Source organism: Aegilops tauschii, chromosome 3 (assembly GCF_002575655.3).
Source record: "Aegilops tauschii subsp. strangulata cultivar AL8/78 chromosome 3, Aet v6.0, whole genome shotgun sequence".
Lineage (NCBI taxonomy): Eukaryota > Viridiplantae > Streptophyta > Magnoliopsida > Poales > Poaceae > Aegilops > Aegilops tauschii.
In genome coordinates, this window is record NC_053037.3 from 373,358,168 (window position 1) to 373,376,338 (window position 18,171).

The 18,171-nt window shown below is 48.9% G+C and overlaps 2 protein-coding genes across 2 annotated transcripts; both read left to right on the forward strand.

The window, feature by feature from the left end:
- The first annotated feature begins 1,323 nt into the window (after window positions 1-1,323).
- LOC109764913 (uncharacterized) lies at window positions 1,324-3,690 on the forward strand. The gene is made up of 2 exons (XM_020323696.1): window positions 1,324-1,521; window positions 3,226-3,690. Exons 1-2 carry the CDS (start codon window positions 1,324-1,326, stop codon window positions 3,688-3,690), a joined length of 663 nt encoding a protein of 220 aa, XP_020179285.1.
- A 2,139-nt stretch (window positions 3,691-5,829) lies between these two features.
- Window positions 5,830-6,990, forward strand: LOC109764919 (probable glutathione S-transferase GSTU6). Its single transcript, XM_020323700.4, has 2 exons — window positions 5,830-6,289; window positions 6,405-6,990. The coding sequence occupies exons 1-2, from the start codon at window positions 5,954-5,956 to the stop codon at window positions 6,780-6,782; spliced, it is 714 nt and encodes a 237-aa protein (XP_020179289.1). The 5' UTR covers window positions 5,830-5,953; the 3' UTR covers window positions 6,783-6,990.
- Window positions 6,991-18,171: the final 11,181 nt, after the last annotated feature.

Below are 18,171 nucleotides of genomic sequence, written 5' to 3' on the forward strand. Positions count from 1 at the left end.
GGGGTTTGGAGCGCCTGGACGTTGCGGCGATGCAGCTCCTCCCTCTGCTCTGCAGTGAGGGCCTGGGGATAATACTAATCATGATCGCGCGACGGGTCGCCGCCACCGCCGCCGCGATGGAATCCGGGCGGGCTGCGCCGGGAGTCGACCATGAGGACTTCGACCGCAGGGTTGTTGCTCTCGCACTCGGAAAGAGTGTCCGGGTGACCAATCGGCGGGTCGAATGATCCGTAGAGAGATTCGTCAGGCTCGATTGCCGTGACTTGAGGGGTGGCCGACTGGCGAGCCACCGCATGCCCATCCCTGGAGCCGCGAACGAAAAGATCGCTTGTGGTGGTGACCAACGGGGAGCAAGGATACCGTGGGAGCCAACCGATACTGGGTCGACGGCTGCTGCAGAAGGATGCCGCAGGAACTCGCACAGAAGTGCGCTGCCCCACAGATGGGAAGGGCCTCGACATCGAGGGGGCTTCTTGGAGCCAGGCGGAGTCGTCGGTGATGAAGACGAGCGCGCCGAGACGGATCTCGCGGCCCAGAGCCAAACCACCGCCGGATACCATGTTGACGGAGAACGAAATTCGCAACCTCACCGGAAGTCGCTCAGACGCCTGCCCCGCAGTGGGCGCCAACTGTCAAGGGAACGAGTCTGACAGTAAGAGTAGGGGGTACGTAGGAGGAGGCAGTGTCCTAGCTACGGCGAGGTTGTACACACAAGTTTACGAGTTCAGGCCCCTCTCAGAGGAGGTAAAAGCCCTTTGTCTCGGTGCCGCCGAGGCTTGTCGACTGGATATGTGTTGAAGTTACAGGGGGTGCGAACCTTGTGCCAGAGGGGAGGGGTGGCTTATATGGAGTGCTCCAGGTCCCTCACGGCCCTCAGTTACACAAGGGTTCAATGTGAGTTATAACTTGAACGTTACTGGTAACGCCCATAGTAAATGATCTTTATGACGACGGAGTGAATGCCTGACCGTTTCCATCCTGGGGTGACTTTAGGCCTTCTGTACACCGAGTGGGTTTTTGTATGGTCGAGTGGAATTGGGATATCCGAGTGGAATCTTCCGTCGAGTGGATTGCACTTCAGGGTGGTTTCAGTCGGTATTTCCTGTTGTACTTTGTATGTCTCTGACTTTAGGGCAGTGTCCTTGGGTAGGGTGTCTAGGTCAGGCCTAAGACCCTACCCTAGGTACATGTCATCATCACCCAGCTCTGGCCAAGCTCATGGCGGCATCCCACTATGCCTACAACACCTTGAAGATGCCAGGGCCAATAGGCGTCATTTCCATTCCATCCGATGAGAAGGATGCAATCATTTGCATGGACAAGATGTACAGGGACGCAGTCGCGGCGGATGCCACAGAAGCTAAGGATCCCGCCAAGGAAAGCAAGAAGAAGAGAAATAGCAAGGATGCCCGCAAGGAATCCGGCAAACGTACATCTTCGGAGTACGTTGCGCCCGTCGAGGACTTGCCAGAGAGTTCTAACAGCAAAAGATCCAAGGCTGGTGCACCCGCTGTGAAAAAGGTCCTGGCAGGGCAGGCTGGCACTGATGGTACCTTCACTATCAGTGCCACCCTCGATGACAAATAGGAAAGCGCGCGCGTTGCCTTCCTGCGGGCGAATGTCGATGTATTTTCTTGGCAACCATCTGACATCCCCGGTGTTCCCAGGGAGGTAAGTGAGCACCACCTTGCTGTCTGCCCTCATGCCCGACCCGTCAAGCAGAAGATCCGGAAGCAAGCCTTGGAGCGGCAGCAGTTCATTGCCGAGGAGATCAAGAAACTTGAGGCAGCTGGTATGGTTAGATGAGTACTGCATCCAACATGGTTATCCAATCCTGTGGTGGTACACAAGGCTAATGGAAAATGGAGACTATGCATAGATTTTACTGATCTGAACAAGGCCTGCCCAAATGACTCATTTCCCTTGTCGCGCATCGATCAGATTGTGGATTCTACCTCCGGGTGCGACTTGCTTTCCTTTCTGGATGCCTACTCAGGATACCACCAGATCTTTATGTCCAAGGAAGATGAAGAGAAGATGGCATTCATCACTCCATGCGGCACGTACTGCTTTGTATGTATGCCCTTCGAGTTGAAAAGCGCCAGATCCACTTTTGCAAGGGCAGTCCAGATTGGTTTGAGTCACAGTTGCACGGAAACATTGAAGCTTACATGGATGATATTGTGGTCAAGACCAGGACAGGTCAACCCTCATTCAAGATTTAGAAGAAAAGTTTGCTAATCTGCGCAAGATCAACTTGAAGTTGAACCCGGAGAAGTGTGTGTTCGGCGTTCCCTCCGGCAAGTTGCTTGGCTTCTTTGTGTCCCACCGAGGGATAGAGGACAACCCCGATAAGATCAAGGCTATCGAGCAAATCCAAGCATCCAAGACGGTTAAGGATGTGAGGCGTTTGACTGGATGTGTTGCCGCACTTAGTAGATTCATTTCCAAGTCTCCCGAGCGCGCCTTGCCGTTCTTCAAGATTTTGAAGAAGGCAGGACCCGTGGAGTGGACTCCAGAGGCAGACCGTGTGGTATGTACATAAGAACGAAAATGTTTTCCCAGGATTGACTGTGTGGGATGTACATAAGAACGCAAACGTTTTCTCTGGATTGACTGTGTGGGATGTACATAACAAACATAAACGTTTGTTTGGGACTGACTGTGTGGGATGTACTTACGACCGGAACCGATTGGGCCTGTATAATCGTATTTCATCACTCGCCCATCGCAGACGACCTCATTTTTCCGAGCATGTGTGCCAGGAGGGCCTTTCCCCGACAGTTTCTGGGTCATGTGGGAAGGACACCCCTATCGCAGTCACTCACTTGGCGACGGTTCAAAACATCATCGTGGAAAGGGGTTAAAAACCGTTTGTATAGCACCTTGTTGTACCAGTGAATGCTCACCATGCCCAACATTTGTTTCGTGAATTGCCTGAGCTAAAAAAAATATCCATTCTTCTTTGAAGCAATGGATTCGGATATGGAGTACGTCTACGAGCACTATGTTTAGTCTTCTGACAAGGAGGACTACACGGATGAGACGGCGATGATGTAGGCGGTACTTGCAGACGCGGAGTGTGCGGAAGAGCATGTTCTCAATTTTAAGGGATCGATTAAGGGTCATCGAGTGCTCAATCGCAAGTGGGCGCGACCGACGCCGATCGATGATTACTTTTCCCCCAATGCCCTCTTCGCTGACAATTTTCGTCGGTGCTTTCAGATGCGCAAAAATTTCTTCGATCGTCTCTACCATGGCATCTGGTCCTTTGATGAGTACTTCATCTTGAAGAAGGACGCCATGGGAAGGATTGGTTTCTCTAGTTACCAGAAGTGCACGGCCGCATTGCGGATGCTTGCATATGGCACGACCGTTGATTTGTGGGACGAGTACCTGCGGATGTCCGAGAGGACATGCGAATATGCCATGGTAAGGTTTGCAACTGTCGTGGTCTCGGTGTTTGGGCCACAGTACCTGAGAGAACCAACTGTGGCAGACACCAAGAGGCTCTTGGCAATCTCAGAAGCAAGAGGGTGGTCAGGTTTGCTCGAATCGCTTGATTACATGCATTGGAAATGGAAGAACTGTCCAAAAGCTTTGCAAGGGGAATATCAAGGTCATGTTAAGAAGCCCACCATCATTCTTGAAGCAGTTGCATCACAAGATCTTTGGATTTGGCATGCCTGAGTCTCACAATGACATCAATGTGTTGCAGCGATCACCATTGTCTGTTGGGCTGGCTGAAGGAAAAAACTGCTCCTTCCCACTATAATGTCAATGCGCATAAGTACAACATGAGCTACTATCTGATTGACGTTATTTATCCTCCTTGGGCTACCTTTGGGAACATCATCTCTAACCCAATTGGTCAGAAAAAGTCTCACTTTGCGCAAAGACAAGAAGCAGCTAGAAAGAATGTCTAGAATTTGGAGTAATGCGATCTGTAGACCTTGATCAAGGTGATGACATGGTGTGTGGTCATGCACAACATAATCGTGGAGGATGAGGGTGAGAATGTTGTGGCGGGTCTTGGATTTAGGAACGTGAGTGATCATATCATACTTTTCGACCATATTTAAAGAGTTTGTTCAAATGCATCAACAAATTCGGCATTGAGTAACTCACGAACAACTAAAAGAAGATCTATTGAGCATCAGTCGACAGTTAAGAGAGACAAAATATTGAAGTTTAATATTTAAACATTTTAAATTAGAACTACACTGCATTTAAACATTTGAACTCCGCAGGAGCAAATTTGCGGTGAGCGTTGGAGACGGCTGACACAACATGAGCTAGGACACAAGCCAACTACTCCTCATGAAGCACCAGTGACCTCACTACCTGCCACCTATTCCTTTCCTGAGCATACGACAACGCTGACGAGTGATGCAACTCTCTCGAACAATGAAACGACGACACCTGAAGCATGCACGACTCTCCACTTTTTTGAACCGGGCTAACCCCCTTTCCATTACTTAGAACGGAAATACAACCAGTCTGAGAAACAGAGATGAGACTAAGAACAGGGAGAAGGGGAGAGCGAGTTCAACGCACTACTAGGAAACCCACGGCACCCGCCCGCCATCGAAATGGGCGCCATGGGGCGAAAACCTAGTAGCACCAAACATCTAGACCTATTACAAACGACAGTCCAAAAGCCACCAGAAAGTATGACAGCAAAACACCAGTAGCCGTAGCTCAAAACAGTAGTTCTCTGTCCTGACGACCGGGGTAAACGGGCCGCAGCGTGGGTATGAGGTGCTTGGGGGATAATCCGTCGATCTCCTTCCCTATTTTTGATGTTTAGTCTCCAATCTTGATAGTTGCATCACAGGCTCGCATCAGCCTCATCGTCCCGTCGCGAATCATCTCCGCCCCTGCCCGAAGCTGCTTGACGTCGTCCCCGCCCTGGAGCCCTGCCCAATAAAGAAGGAAGGAAACCACCGTAAACACAATCTCAAAAGGAGATTTGATCATCTTGTTCTCAAAAGTAGCACGGTTTCGCGCCAGCCAAATGGACCAGGTAATCGCGCACAAGGCCACCGTATAGAAACGTTCGTAGTCGGGGATGAAAGAGTAGCACCAAACAAAAAATTGCCAGCAGTTCTTAGGGCAAAGATCAGTCCCCAGAGTTACTCCAATAGACCTCCAAACCACTCTGGCAACAGAACATTCAAAGAACAAGTGCTGGGAAGTTTCAATTTGTTGGCAGAAGGAACACACAGGGTTCCCTGGCCATTTTCGATGCCGCATCACCTGCCTAGTCAGGACGGCATCTTGTGAGAGTTGCCAAAGAAAGACTTGTATTTTGAGAGGGATTTTGGCTTTCCAAATCCACCTATAGCTGCATCCGCTAAGGGGGTTTTCAAGCCATTTATACATGGATTTGGTAGTGTATTTGCCAGATTTATTCAGGTACCAATACACCGAGTCAGGGGCATTCGGTAAGTTCAGATTGCGCACCTGATCTCTAAGATTAGACCACTGGTTATGGAGCTAAGCATATCCAGGGTACAATCTTGATCAATACAAATATCAAAGAGGTATGGGAATTGTTCTTGGAAAGGAGTTAACCCATTAATAGAGTCTTTCCACAACCTGGTTAGGTTGCCTGTCCCCACGTGAAGCTTCCTGCCTATCATGTACTCCCTCCGTTCCGAATTACTTGTCTTCGATTTGTCTAGATACGGGTGTATCTAGCACTAAAATGAGTCTAGATACATCCGTATCTAGACAAATCTAAGACAACTAATTCGGAACGGAGGGAGTACATGTTTTTGATTTTCAACAAGTTTCCACGACTCTCCACTTCCAAGTTAACCAGTCAAAATCAATCCACTGGTCAAACTAAGAAACCGGATTATATCACCTGAGCGGCTGAGCACAAAATCGAACAAGAAAGCACTACACAAGTCTCTTTGAACTCTGAAGGCTCCCTCTGCACTCTGCAATGACAGGAGGAGGAGGAGAAGAAGGCGAGCTGCAGCTGCTGGGCGCGTGGATGAGCCCCTGGGTGATCCGCGTGAAGGTGGCGCTGCAGATGAAGGGCCTCAGCTACGAGTACATCGAGGAGGACCTGCAGCACAAGAGCGACCTCTTGCTCGGCTCCAACCCGGTGCACAAGAAGGTCCCCGTCCTCATCCACGACGGCCGGCCGGTGTGCGAGTCGCTCGTCGTCCTCGAGTACGTCGACGAGGCCTGGGCCGGGGCCGGGACGCCGCTCCTCCCCGCCGACCCCCACGACCGCGCCGTCGCCCGCTTCTGGGCCACCTACGTCAACGACACGGTACAAACACCCTCTGCTCGGTTTGTTCATCGTACTTCGAGTTTCGTACTGTAAAATCAGCGGACAGACACCGATTGGTTCTACGACTTGCTGAGTCCGTGTGATCCGCTTGCAGTTCTTCCCGTCGTGGAGGCCGCTGTTCAGGGCGACGACGGCGGAGCAGAGAGCGGAGGCGTACGAGAAGGTGCTGCCTCAGGTGGAGACGCTGGAGCGGGCGCTCACGGAGTGCTCCAAGGGCAAGGCCTTCTTCGGCGGCGACGCCGTCGGGATCGTCGACCTCGCGCTCGGAAGCTTCGTGGTGTGGATCAGGGCGGTGGACGAGTTCGGCGGCACCAGCCTGCTGGACGAGGCCAGGGTCCCGGGCCTCGCGGCGTGGGCCGAGCGGTTCATGGCCGTGGACGCCGTGGAGGAGGTGATGCCCGAAGCCGTGAGGATCATGGAGCACTACAAGGGGTTTCTCGCGAAACTGGCTGCACCTGCTGCTTCTAGCTAATTGCGAGCCTCTCCTACATTTTCGTATGAGAAATATTTAAAGCTCTGCTTAGAGGTGTGCGTGTTGAATAAAGAGAGGGAAGTGTGAGGAGTTCTCAGTTGGAGTGTTCATATGTAATTGTGTTCAGTAAAGAAATTGAAGTGGAATAATGTATTCAGTGGGATAACACGCTGATAGCATGATTTATCCCCCGGAAATTTCAGTGCCACGGAGTCTCCGTCGAGTAACCCTGTTACTGAAACTGTAGTCTCTGTCATGTACTTTTTTTCAGCAACCTCTGTCATGTACTAAATCAGCGATAATTAATATGAATCCTTGTGTAAGTTTTTCTTAGAGAAATACTCGTTTTTTTTAGGAAATTAGAGAAATACTCGTGGAATGATGTATTTGTGGAACATGAGAACACTAGAGCAGTGTCAATTCAAGCCGGATGGACTAGACCTGGCTCCTGGCATGGCTGATGGCCCAGCAAAGAGTTATTTCCCTGGGCAGGGCCGAGAACGAGGCTCTAGGGGGTGGGCTAAAACATGGCATGGCTAAAACATGGAATGATGTATTTGTGGAACATGAGAATACTAGAATGCGGCAAATACACGCCCCAACGCACAAGGTGCGCCCGACTGGGCCGGCCCATTGCGGTGCGCCGCGAATGCGATGGTGAAAGTCGCAAAAAGGTAGCGCGGTTGCTGGGATTCAAACCTGCAATTGCGTACCCAAGCGCCCTTGCTGCTAGCTACTACGACAAAAAGATCTGGTGACAAATATATCGCAAGACTTAAAAACTAATAGTTGTAGCAGACTTAACACTATTTGAAAAATCCCAAACAATAATCTAAAACTAAGTTATTTTTTGAACTTTTTTTGAAAAACCTGAATAATTTTCTAAAATGGCGAACAAATTTGAAATATCTGACTTTTTTTAAAACACAAACATTTTTTGCATTTGTGGAAATAAATCAAAATGGTAACAATTTTTTAAATCAAGAACATATTGCCAATTTCTAGAATTTCTTCGAAAATCCAAACAAATTTGGATGTGCAAACAATTTTTGAATATGTGAACATAAATTAAAAAAAGAATATTTTTTGAAATTTGTGAACAATTTTTTATGACGGGAACATTTTTTGGAATGCCCAAAATTTTCTGAAAAGTTGTGAAAAAATCAAACAAGAACATTCCAAATAATTTTGGAAAACAATAACATTTTTGAAATTTCTGAATAATTTTAGAACAGTGCAAACCTTTTTTGAATTTGTGAACTTTTGAAAACATACCAATTTTTGGAAATTTGAACATTTTTTTAAAGCAAGAACATTTTAAATATTTCCACAACTTTTTTGAAACATGAACTTTTTAAAAAAGGAAAATAAACTTGAAATAGAAAAAAAAACAGAAATGGAGAAGAAAAGAACAAAAATAAAAAAGGGGGGACATGAAAACCCAAAAAAGAAATAGAAAAACCGGTACAAGAAAATAAAAAACGGTCCAAAACCTGAAAAAACGGCTGGAAAACTCTAGAAGGTTTCAAACCAGAAACACTGCAACATGTTAATGGGCCGGCCTAGGTCACAGCTCGATCGCCAGCTCTATGCGAAAGGTTGATAGTTCGAAGCATAATGCGTCAAATAGGATATTCCTGGCTGAACAACACCCGTGTTATTTAGTTTGTGGCAGACTCTGAAATCCTAGCACAAGTGATCATACTTGGTCTTTATTTTTAAAACAATCGTCTAAAATAGTACCCCTAAGAAAATCTAAAAAGATGTGTAAATATCATCAGATAGATTCTTTCATGTTTTCGCAAAAGGACAACGACTGAGACGGGACTGGCTATGACAAGGGCACGAGCATTGCAAGTTTGTGATGACGAGCTCCTACCATAGCTCACGGAGGTGGGGCATGCATCGCGGACAAGGATGGAGATGTTGGGCACCACTATCTTGCAAGATATTCCTATGGTTGGCTATCCACTATCACATATGGACATCGGATCAGAGATTAAGACATGGGTTACAAGACGAGGTTTCGTCTTGTTATCTTTGTGAACAAAAGGAGGACCTAGTTGATCACAGCCTGCAACTTGCGTCTAGTCTCGTCTGATTTGACACTTGAGCTTCTCTAGGACTAGGACTGATGCAATGTTGGTGCCTGCAATGGATGATCGTCCTGAAACTTGGTGGAGTGCATCTCAAAAATGCATTCCCAAGGAGCATCACAAAGGCTTCGAATCACTAGTGTTGCTGGAACCTTTGGAGGCAACGGAATGGTCATGTCAGCTGGGGTCGCATATTACACAAGAGCTCGGGACTTGGGCATTGACAGGCGGGAGATGAGTGACTGGTCTTTTCTGAGGAATAGCATGGTTGTGTGGGATTAGGAGTGGAGTATGGCTCTCAACCGGATTGTGGTTTGAGAACTAGTTCATATGTTGTAATTAACTCTATTTCTTCTATAAAGCTAAGGAACGCAATTTACTCTTAAAAAATATTTATTTTAGGTAATGGGCAGCTACGCCCTTTCATTCATTCATAATTAGTTCATTACAAATAATGGTTCTGATTACATCAGGGAACTCATTAATCCAGGAGGACCAAACATCATGCTCTGCCGATTTCGCCAGAACATGTGCTGCCACATTACAAGTACGACTGACATGAATAAAAGTACAAGATACAAACTTTGTGGCACATTTTCTAATATCATGGACTATGGCTTCAATAGGGGACCTATCAACACCTAAACCCTTGACCTTGTTGATCAATGACAGGCAAGCTGATGCTACCATGATCTTTCGTATGCCAAGGTTATTGGCAAGGATTGAGGCTTGACGAAGTGCCATAGCTTCTGCTACTTCAGGAATTTGAATTCGTTCAAAGTAACCTCTATTCGCCGCCTGCACCCTTCCCCGATGATCACGTATTACCACACCAAAGTCCGCTATTGCAGATTGGGAGAACTCTTAAAAAATATATGTGACAACTGATAGAATGCATGTTTAACAATCAAAGGATGGAACTTAATTGTATCAAGATTCAGGATCGCGCGTGAGCTGGTTTTTTGTGGTTAGTAATCTCTCGGGTTTTCTTGCAGAAAAAATTAGTAATCTCTTCGGGTTTTTTTTGCGAAATAACTCTTTATTACTAAAAAATTTAGGGAGTACAATCTCGTAAAGCAACATTAAGGACTTCCTCTGGGCCGGACCCTAGCCAAACCATAGTTCGACCATTAGCCTTACCAAAGTTTGCCAGCACTATTGCCACTACGGCGTATATGAGTAATAGAAGAATCATGTTCCTCCATACTTTGCTTGATCTTTCTGATAATAAAAGAATACTTTGATAGATTTGTTTCACTACTCTTCACCATAGCCACCGCCTCCAAACAGTCTGATTTAACATCAATGGGTAAATTACTCCACTGCAAAGCCAATGAAATCCCTTCCTGCAGCGCAAGAATTTCTGTTTCCAAAACATCATCACTTTCTTCCAGAAATTTGCATGAGCTGAAAATAATAATGTCAATGTGATCCCGAAGAAGCATACCCGTCCCCGCAATTCCATTGAGGACCAAACCATCTGTATTAAGCTTAACACGCCCAAGGACTGAAGGGATCCAGGTTGTTTTAGGCACAAGTACATTATTATTGCATGCGTGCTGCACCAATGGGTAACAAGAGTTGGCCACCATCTTTCCTTTCACAAAATCTGAATTCGGATCTGGAATGGTTCGCGGTTAGTATTTTCCCCCGAGCAGATCTTTTCCAGCCTGTAATCTACACGTTTCAGTAACCGGTGTTAGGTCCCTATTTTGCTTTGCTTTTTGTGTGATGGTTGTTACTTGTCACTCGTCAGGATATCTGGGAGCGGGTTGCTTTTTTACTTTGTATGAATCCTAATCTTGTAATCCCTAGTGTTGACAGTGTGTATGTGCGTGTGTGTCCAGGGGTCTCTCCCTTTCCAGAGAAACAAAACAATACTTCAAAGTAGCAGTATCAGATAACGTTGTCGCGTGGACAGAGCACTTGGCCGCGGCGGACGGCAAAACCATCGGCAGCCCATGGCCTCGCGGAGTTGTGCACGACCATGCTGACCGAGCAGAATCATGTGGCGCTGCTGCTTGGAGCTGGTCACACCATTCTTATCATGGTTATCGATCGTGCCTTAACTCGTAAACGTAGATGGCTGCTTGGCGTATCAAATCACGGAGTATCCTGAAGTTTGTTAGGAGTAGTAAGAACAACTCCAACGCGTCGATTCAAGCGAACGGCGCTTTTATCCGTTTTTTGTCCGTTTGAGTCGGCCGCCCGCTCTATGTCTGTTATCATTTGGGTCGGCAGTGCGTCCAACACGCCAACCCATATTTGTCGGCGTGGCAGGTTGGCCGTCCTTTTTAACAAATATGCACATATTTTGCATTACTTCACAAGCAAACATATAGTTTCACAACCAAATAAAGCATAGATTCACAACCAAATAAATTAAGCATAGTTTTACAAGCCGAAAAAAATAAAATTGTCTCACATATTTTTACAAGCCGAATAAAAATGATACATTTATTAGTTATCAACATGAGCCCACATATGCTCAACCAAATCATTTTACAGCTGCATGTGAGTTTTCCAAGCACGCATTTCATGATGAAATTAGGTGAATTGTTCAAACGTTGCCGCTCCTCCATGCTTAGACACAACATTCTCACCCTGAAACTGAAACCCTTGATCGTAGATACGTTTGGGCGCTCGTCTTCTATGATCATATTGTGCATGATTACACAAGCAGTCATCACCTCCCACAGCTTCTTGGTGCTCCAAGTCCTAACAGGATACCGAATGATGCCCCATCGAGATTGCAAAACACCAAAGGCACGCTCGACGTCCTTCCTAGAACTCTCTTGCTCTTGGGCAAACCTTTTCCTCTTCTCTCCGACAGGGTTGGGGATTGTCTTCACAATAATGGTCCGTTGGGGATATATACCGTCACCTAGGTAGTATCATTTGTCGTAGTTGTGGCCGTTGATGGTAACATTCATCGGTGGGCTATTGCCTTCGGCAAGCCTTGCAAACACCAGCGAGCATTGACACGTTGATATCATTGTGTGATCCGGCCATGCCAAAGAAAGAGTGACAGATCCAGAGATCTTGTGAGGCCATGCCCTCAAGTATGACAGTGCAAGCCCTGACATGGCCCTTATACTGCCCTTGCTAAGCAGAAGGGCGGTTCTTCCACTCCCAGTGCATGCAGTCTATGTTGCCAAGCATCCTTGGAAAGCCGTTGTTGGCATTCATCGCCAACAAGCGGGTTGTATCTTGAGGAGTCGGCTCTCTCAATACTCAGAGCCAAACACAGCAATCACAGCTTTGCAGAATTTGTACATGGAGTCTAGGCATGTAGACTCGCTCATACGGATGTACTCATCAATAAGATCACCGGGCACTCCGTATGCAAGCATCCGGACGATTGCAGTGCGTTTATGATAAGATGATAAGACAATCTTTCCTAGGGCATTCTCTTTGCACTCGAAATAGTCATCGTATCCGACTACCCCCTCTCTAATACGGTTGAAAAGATTCCTACTCATAGAAAACGCCGCCGGAATTTCTGATGTTTGAACAGCGGGTTGGTTGTGTCAAAGTAGTCCTTTCAAAGAAGGAAATGGCCGCTCTCCCGGTTGCGATTCAACGCCTGAAGGTGCCCCGGGATCGAGCCACGGAACAACGGCCGCTGGCTATTAAGTTGGTGATGGACCAACAGGACAGCCAAGATCTCCTCATCATCATCGGACGAGGAATCATCGGAGTAACAAAGAAAATTATGGAAAAAAACTTGTCGGCAGAGTCCATTTAGTACCTTGGCAAACTGTCCAACAGCCTGCGGGCGTCGACGAAGGAACCGACCGGCGAGGAGACGCGCGCCTCCTTGGACCAGGTGGCTGCCCTGGAGGCGTCTGACGAGCGTGCCGGCGTCAGGACGAAGGAGCTGGCTGGCGGCAAGGCGGCTTCCTGCTCGCGTCGGCGTCTGGAGGTGGGGTGTGACGCCCGTATAATTAACCTAGAGTAATTCTCTGCTAATGGTGCCTTGTCATCACATTACTGTTGCTAATCCTCGCTTGATCCAAATCTTAATTCAAATTCAAGTTCAAACTAAAGCCCAAAATTCAAAATTCTCAAACATGAAAACAAAAATGTTCAAAGTGTGGAAAATATTCCATAACCAATTATGGTGTTGACCCAACAATTTTGTAAAGTATTTAAATGCCCTTTTGTGAATATAACAGTGGCTAAAAATAATTATTAAATGCTTTTTAAATTATAAAAGTACTAAATTATTTTATTTTGAACCTCAAACTAAATGTGGCAGTGGTTTATTTAATAGTACTAATTCTGTGTCTAGGTTTGTATTTAAAAGAAAAGTAAAAGTAGAATAAAGCTAAATAGAAAACAGAGAAAGAAAAAAGAAAAAGAAAAGAAAATGCAAAGTAAATAAAAAGAGAAAGGCCCCTGACTCCCCCCGGGCCTCGGCCCACCCCCACCCGAGCCAGCCCATCCCACTTCCCCCTTGTGGTCGTTTCCTCCCCCGACACTGCTCATCCGACCGAGGGGCTAGTCGCCGCAGAACCCCCTCGCCGGCAGTGCCGGGGATAAGGACGAGCCTCAAGGAAATATGCCCTAGAGGCAATAATAAAGTATTATTTATTTCCTTGTATCATGATAAATGTTTATTATTCATGCTAGAATTGTATTAACCGGAAACATAATACATGTGTGAATATATAGACAAACAGAGTGTCACTAGTATGCCTCTACTTGACTAGCTCATTAATCAAAGATGGTTATGTTTCCTAGCCATAGACATAAGTTGTCATTTGATTAACGAGATCACCTCATTAGGAGAATGACGTGATTGACTTGACCCATTCCGTTAGCTTAGCACCCGATCGTTTAGTATGTTGCTATTGCTTTCTTCATGACTTATACATGTTCCTCTGACTATGAGATTATGCAACTCTCGTTTACCGGAGGAACACTTTGTGTGCTACCAAACGTCACAACGTAAATGGGTGATTATAAAGGTGCTCTACAGGTGTCTCCAAAGGTACTTGTTGGGTTGGCGTATTTCGAGATTAGGATTTGTCACTCCGATTGTCGGAGAGGTATCTCTGGGCCCACTCGGTAATGCACATCACTATAAGCCTTGCAAGCATTGTGACTAATAAGTTAGTTGCGGGATGATGTGTTACGGAACGAGTAAAGAGACTTGCCGGTAACGAGATTGAACTAGGTATCGAGATACCGACGATCGAATCTCGGGCAAGTAACATACCGATGACAAAGGGAACAACGTATGTTGTTATGCAGTCTGACCGATAAAGATCTTCGTAGAATATGTGGGAGCCAATATGGGCATCCAGGTCCCGCTATTGGTTATTGACCGGAGAGGTGTCTCGGTCATGTCTACATAGTTCTCGAACCCGAAGGGTCCGCACGCTTAACGTTACGATGACAGTTTTATTGAGTTTATGTATGTTGATGTACTGAAGGAGTTCGGAGTCCCGGATGAGATCAGGGACATGACGAGGAGTCTCGAAATGGTCGAGACGTAAAGATCGATATATTGGACGAGTATATTCAGACTTCGGAAAGGTTCCGAGTGATTCGGGTATTTTTCGGAGTACCGGAGAGTTACGGGAATACGTATTGGGCCTTATTGGGCCATACGGGAAAGAAGAAAAAGGGCCTCAAGGGTGGCCGCACCCCTCCCCTTGGTCTGGTCCGAATTGGACTAGGGAAGCGGGGCGCCCCCTTCCTTCCTTCTCTTTTTTCCTTCCTCTTTTCCTATTCCATATGGGAGGTGGAATCCTACTAGGACTAGGGAGTCCTAGTAGGACTCCACACTTGGTGCGCCCCCTCCTAGGGCCGGCCTCCTCCTCCCTTGCTCCTTTATATACGGGGGCAGGGGGGCACCCCAGAGAGACAACAATTGATCCTTGAGATCTCTTAGCCGTGTGCGGTGCCCCCCTCCACCATATTACACCTCGATAATACCGTTGCAGAGCTTAGGCGAAGCCCTGCGTCGGTGGAACATCATCATCGTCACCACGCCGTCGTGCTGACGAAACTCTACCTCAACACTCGGCTGGATCGGAGTTCGAGGGACGTCATCGAGCTGAACGTGTGTAGAACTCGAAGGTGCCGTGCGTTCGGTACTTGATCGGTCGGATCGTGAAGACGTACGACTACATCAACCGCGTTGTTATAACGCTTCCGCTTTCGGTCTACGAGGGTACGTGGACAACACTCTCCCCTCTCGTTGCTATGCATCACCATGATCTTGCGTGTGCGTAGGAATTTTTTTGAAATTACTACGTTCCCCAACGGAGCCCCCCCCCTCTGCCTCGTGAGCTCCCTCCCCCGCCCGCGCAGATATTTTGGCCTCGCCCCCTACTCTTCCACGCTCTCTCCCTCTTCCTCTCTGCTCCGGCCGAGCGCCACCGTGGCCTCGCCGCCGAGCTGACCACGGCCACCGCCCGCCCCTTGCCACGTTGTCGTACCCAAGAGCTTCGCCGAGCACCGCTACGTCGCCTGCGCCCTCGACTTCGAGCTCGGAGCCACCGGAGCGCCCGCCGCATCTTCTTCCTCTTCCTCGGCTCCAACACGCTCCACCGTCGGACGCATCGGAGCTCGCCGTCGATCCGCGCCGCCCCGAGCACCTCGAGTCGTCCCCGGGCCTTCTCTGCAACGACCATGAGCCTCTCTGTCGATTCCCTCGCTTTTCCCCTTCGATCTATGCCGTTTGTCGCCGCTCTCGTGCTCGTCTATAGTCGCCATGGCCGGAACCCGAGCTCCTCTATACGTGTCGCTGCTGCTTTTGCTAATTGTGCGTGCTGCGTGCCCGCCTCCCCGCGTCGGACCTCTGTCAGGCCACGTCGCCTCGCCGTGCTTGCTGCTGTCGTTGAAGGTCGCCGCCGCACGCGCACCCCGCGCCCGTGCCTCCGCCTGCGACCGCTCGCGTCGCCGCCGCCCACTTCTGCCGCCCGATGCGCCCGCGCTCCAGCCGCGCATCGCCTCCTCGGCGTCCCCCTCTGTACGCTGCTCGCCCGCCCTGGCAGCGCCCTGCCGCACCCGTCAAGCCCGCCACCGATGTTGCTGCTCCACCACCACGGCCAGCGCCCTGCTCCGCGTCGCTTCGCCCGCCGCCGTGCTTGCCCGTCTCTGCTCACACGCCGGCCCCCGCAGCTTGTTCGCACGCCCGCAGGCTCTAGCCGCCCCTGGGCGCATCTCGTCGCACCCCTCTGCCCGCGTAGCCGCGCCCGCGCAGCCCTCCCGCTGTCGTGCTGCTCTTGTCCTCTGCCGCTGACGCTGCCGGCTACGGCAGTCGCCACGCCCCACCCGCGCGCGACCCGCCACCTCCGGCCGCCGCGCCCGCATACACCCGTCGGCCCTCGCGCTGCTCGCCGCCCTCCTAGGCCCCTGCTCCACCGCTCGTCGCCGGCGCCCTGGCGCGTCCCCTCGCCCGTGGTCGTTCGGGCGGGTTCGCCGCCCCGTTAACGCAGCGCCCATGTGGCTCGATTGAGCCACTGGCCTTTGGGGCCCAGCGCCCTGGCCCTTAAAAAAAGGAGATAAAAAAGGATGTATAAAAATAATAATAAATAAAAACGTATAATTAATTAATCAATTATCTTAATTAAAGTTTACTTAGTTAACTTAACCTGCTAATAAAACTACCTAAATTGTAGTTAGTTAGATAAGTCCATGACAGGGGGACCCCACCCCATGTTGACCAGTCAAACGTTGACTGGTCAACTAGGACCACCTGGCCCATCTGTCAGCCACTGGGTACACTTTTGTGTACACTGTGCTGGGTGCGCTTAGCTTTTTAGCAATATTTTTGAATTAAAAATAAAATCAGGAATTGTTTTAAACTTCGAAAAATCATATAAATTAATCTGTAGCTCGAATGAAAAAGTTTTATACATAAAAGTTGCTCAGAACGACGAGACGAATTCGAATCCGCTCTCTGTTCATCTGTCACATGTCCCTAGCATAGCGAACCTGCAACCATCCCCCTTCGTTTAATCTGTCCGAAAATGCCTAACTCCGGGAAAGCATTCCCGGATGTTATCCCCCTTCGCCGGTATCGTGTAGCACCGCGTTAGAACACGTCTAGCTCTGCCTGTTGTCATGTTATGCTCTTGCTTGCTATGTATTTACTGTTTCTTCCCCCTCTTCTCTTCGATAGACCCCGAGACCGTTGTTGATGTCCCTGTGATCGACTACGTCGACGACGACCCTTCTTCCCTTTCAGCAGAGCTTCCAGGCAAGCCCCCCCTTTGATCATCCCGATATTGCCCATTCCATTCTCTCATGTTTGCATTGGATTTTGCTACTGTTATTGTTTGCTCCTATTCTGATGCATAGCCTGCTTTTGTAACCTGCTTATTGTTACCTACCTGCTTATCCTAAACTGCTTAGTATATGTTGGTTAGTGATCCATCAGTGACCCCCACCTTGTCCTTGTTGCCCTGCTTCATCATCGACGACTCGATCAACGTGATCGACGACCAGAGCCCGACACCTCACATCACATCACGCCCCTTTTGTTGCTCGACTCTGCAGAGCTACTATCGAGTGCCGAGGGTGATCCCTCATAACACACTGCTGATGATAATTCTGTAGTGTAGCTATTCGGTTGTGGTCATCGAGGGTGATTTCCTCTTTCACCATTCCCGATACGGCTCTGTCGTTCAACACCTCAAGTGTGAACCTCGAGGGTGGTCCCTCTTACGTTCACCTTGATGATTACATTGAGTGGAATCCACCAGGGGTGATTCCTCGGGTTTTCCCCTTGATGTCTGGACACACGGTTACCTTGACTTTACTTGAGACCGTTGTGAAAGCCGGGCGGGCCCGGAGAGCACCCGTGCGATGTGACAGTGGCGGCTGGCTGTTTAGCGGTATCACCCAGGAGGGGTGATAGCTCCGGACTTGTTCCGACAGTCGTCACTTCTTTTAATAATGCACTAACAGGTTTGGGTATTTGTTCTGAGTTGGCCTCTGGCCTTTACGCACTAACCATCATGCGAGAATAGTTATGGGCATCGACGTCGTGGTATCAGCCGAAGCTTTGTCAGACGTCCAGTTCAGCATTGCGGCACGGTCGGATCGTGCTGGCCATTCGAGGCGGTGCTGGTATTCACCCTGCGCGCAACGACCCGGAGTGCAACGGGCGATGGGCCCGAGACCCCGGAGCGCTTAGGATGTAGACCGGCGGGGACCTCTCTGCTGAGCCTAGGTAGGCTTGCGACGTGTTGATCTTCCGAGGCCGGGCATTGACCCCAGAAAGGTGTGTCCGGCCAGAGTGATCGAGCGTGTTGGGTAACGTGGTGCACCCC

Excerpts from the sequence above, each read along its gene's own strand:
- LOC109764913 (XM_020323696.1), top strand. The coding sequence starts at position 1,324 with ATGTACAGGGACGCAGTCGCGGCGGATGCCACAGAAGCTAAGGATCCC. Across the intron at positions 1,522-3,225 it reads GTGCACCCGCTGTGAAAAAG|ATGCGCAAAAATTTCTTCGA; the intron begins GTCCTGGCAGGG and ends CGGTGCTTTCAG.
- LOC109764919 (XM_020323700.4), top strand. The coding sequence starts at position 5,954 with ATGACAGGAGGAGGAGGAGAAGAAGGCGAGCTGCAGCTGCTGGGCGCG. Across the intron at positions 6,290-6,404 it reads CCACCTACGTCAACGACACG|TTCTTCCCGTCGTGGAGGCC; the intron begins GTACAAACACCC and ends ATCCGCTTGCAG.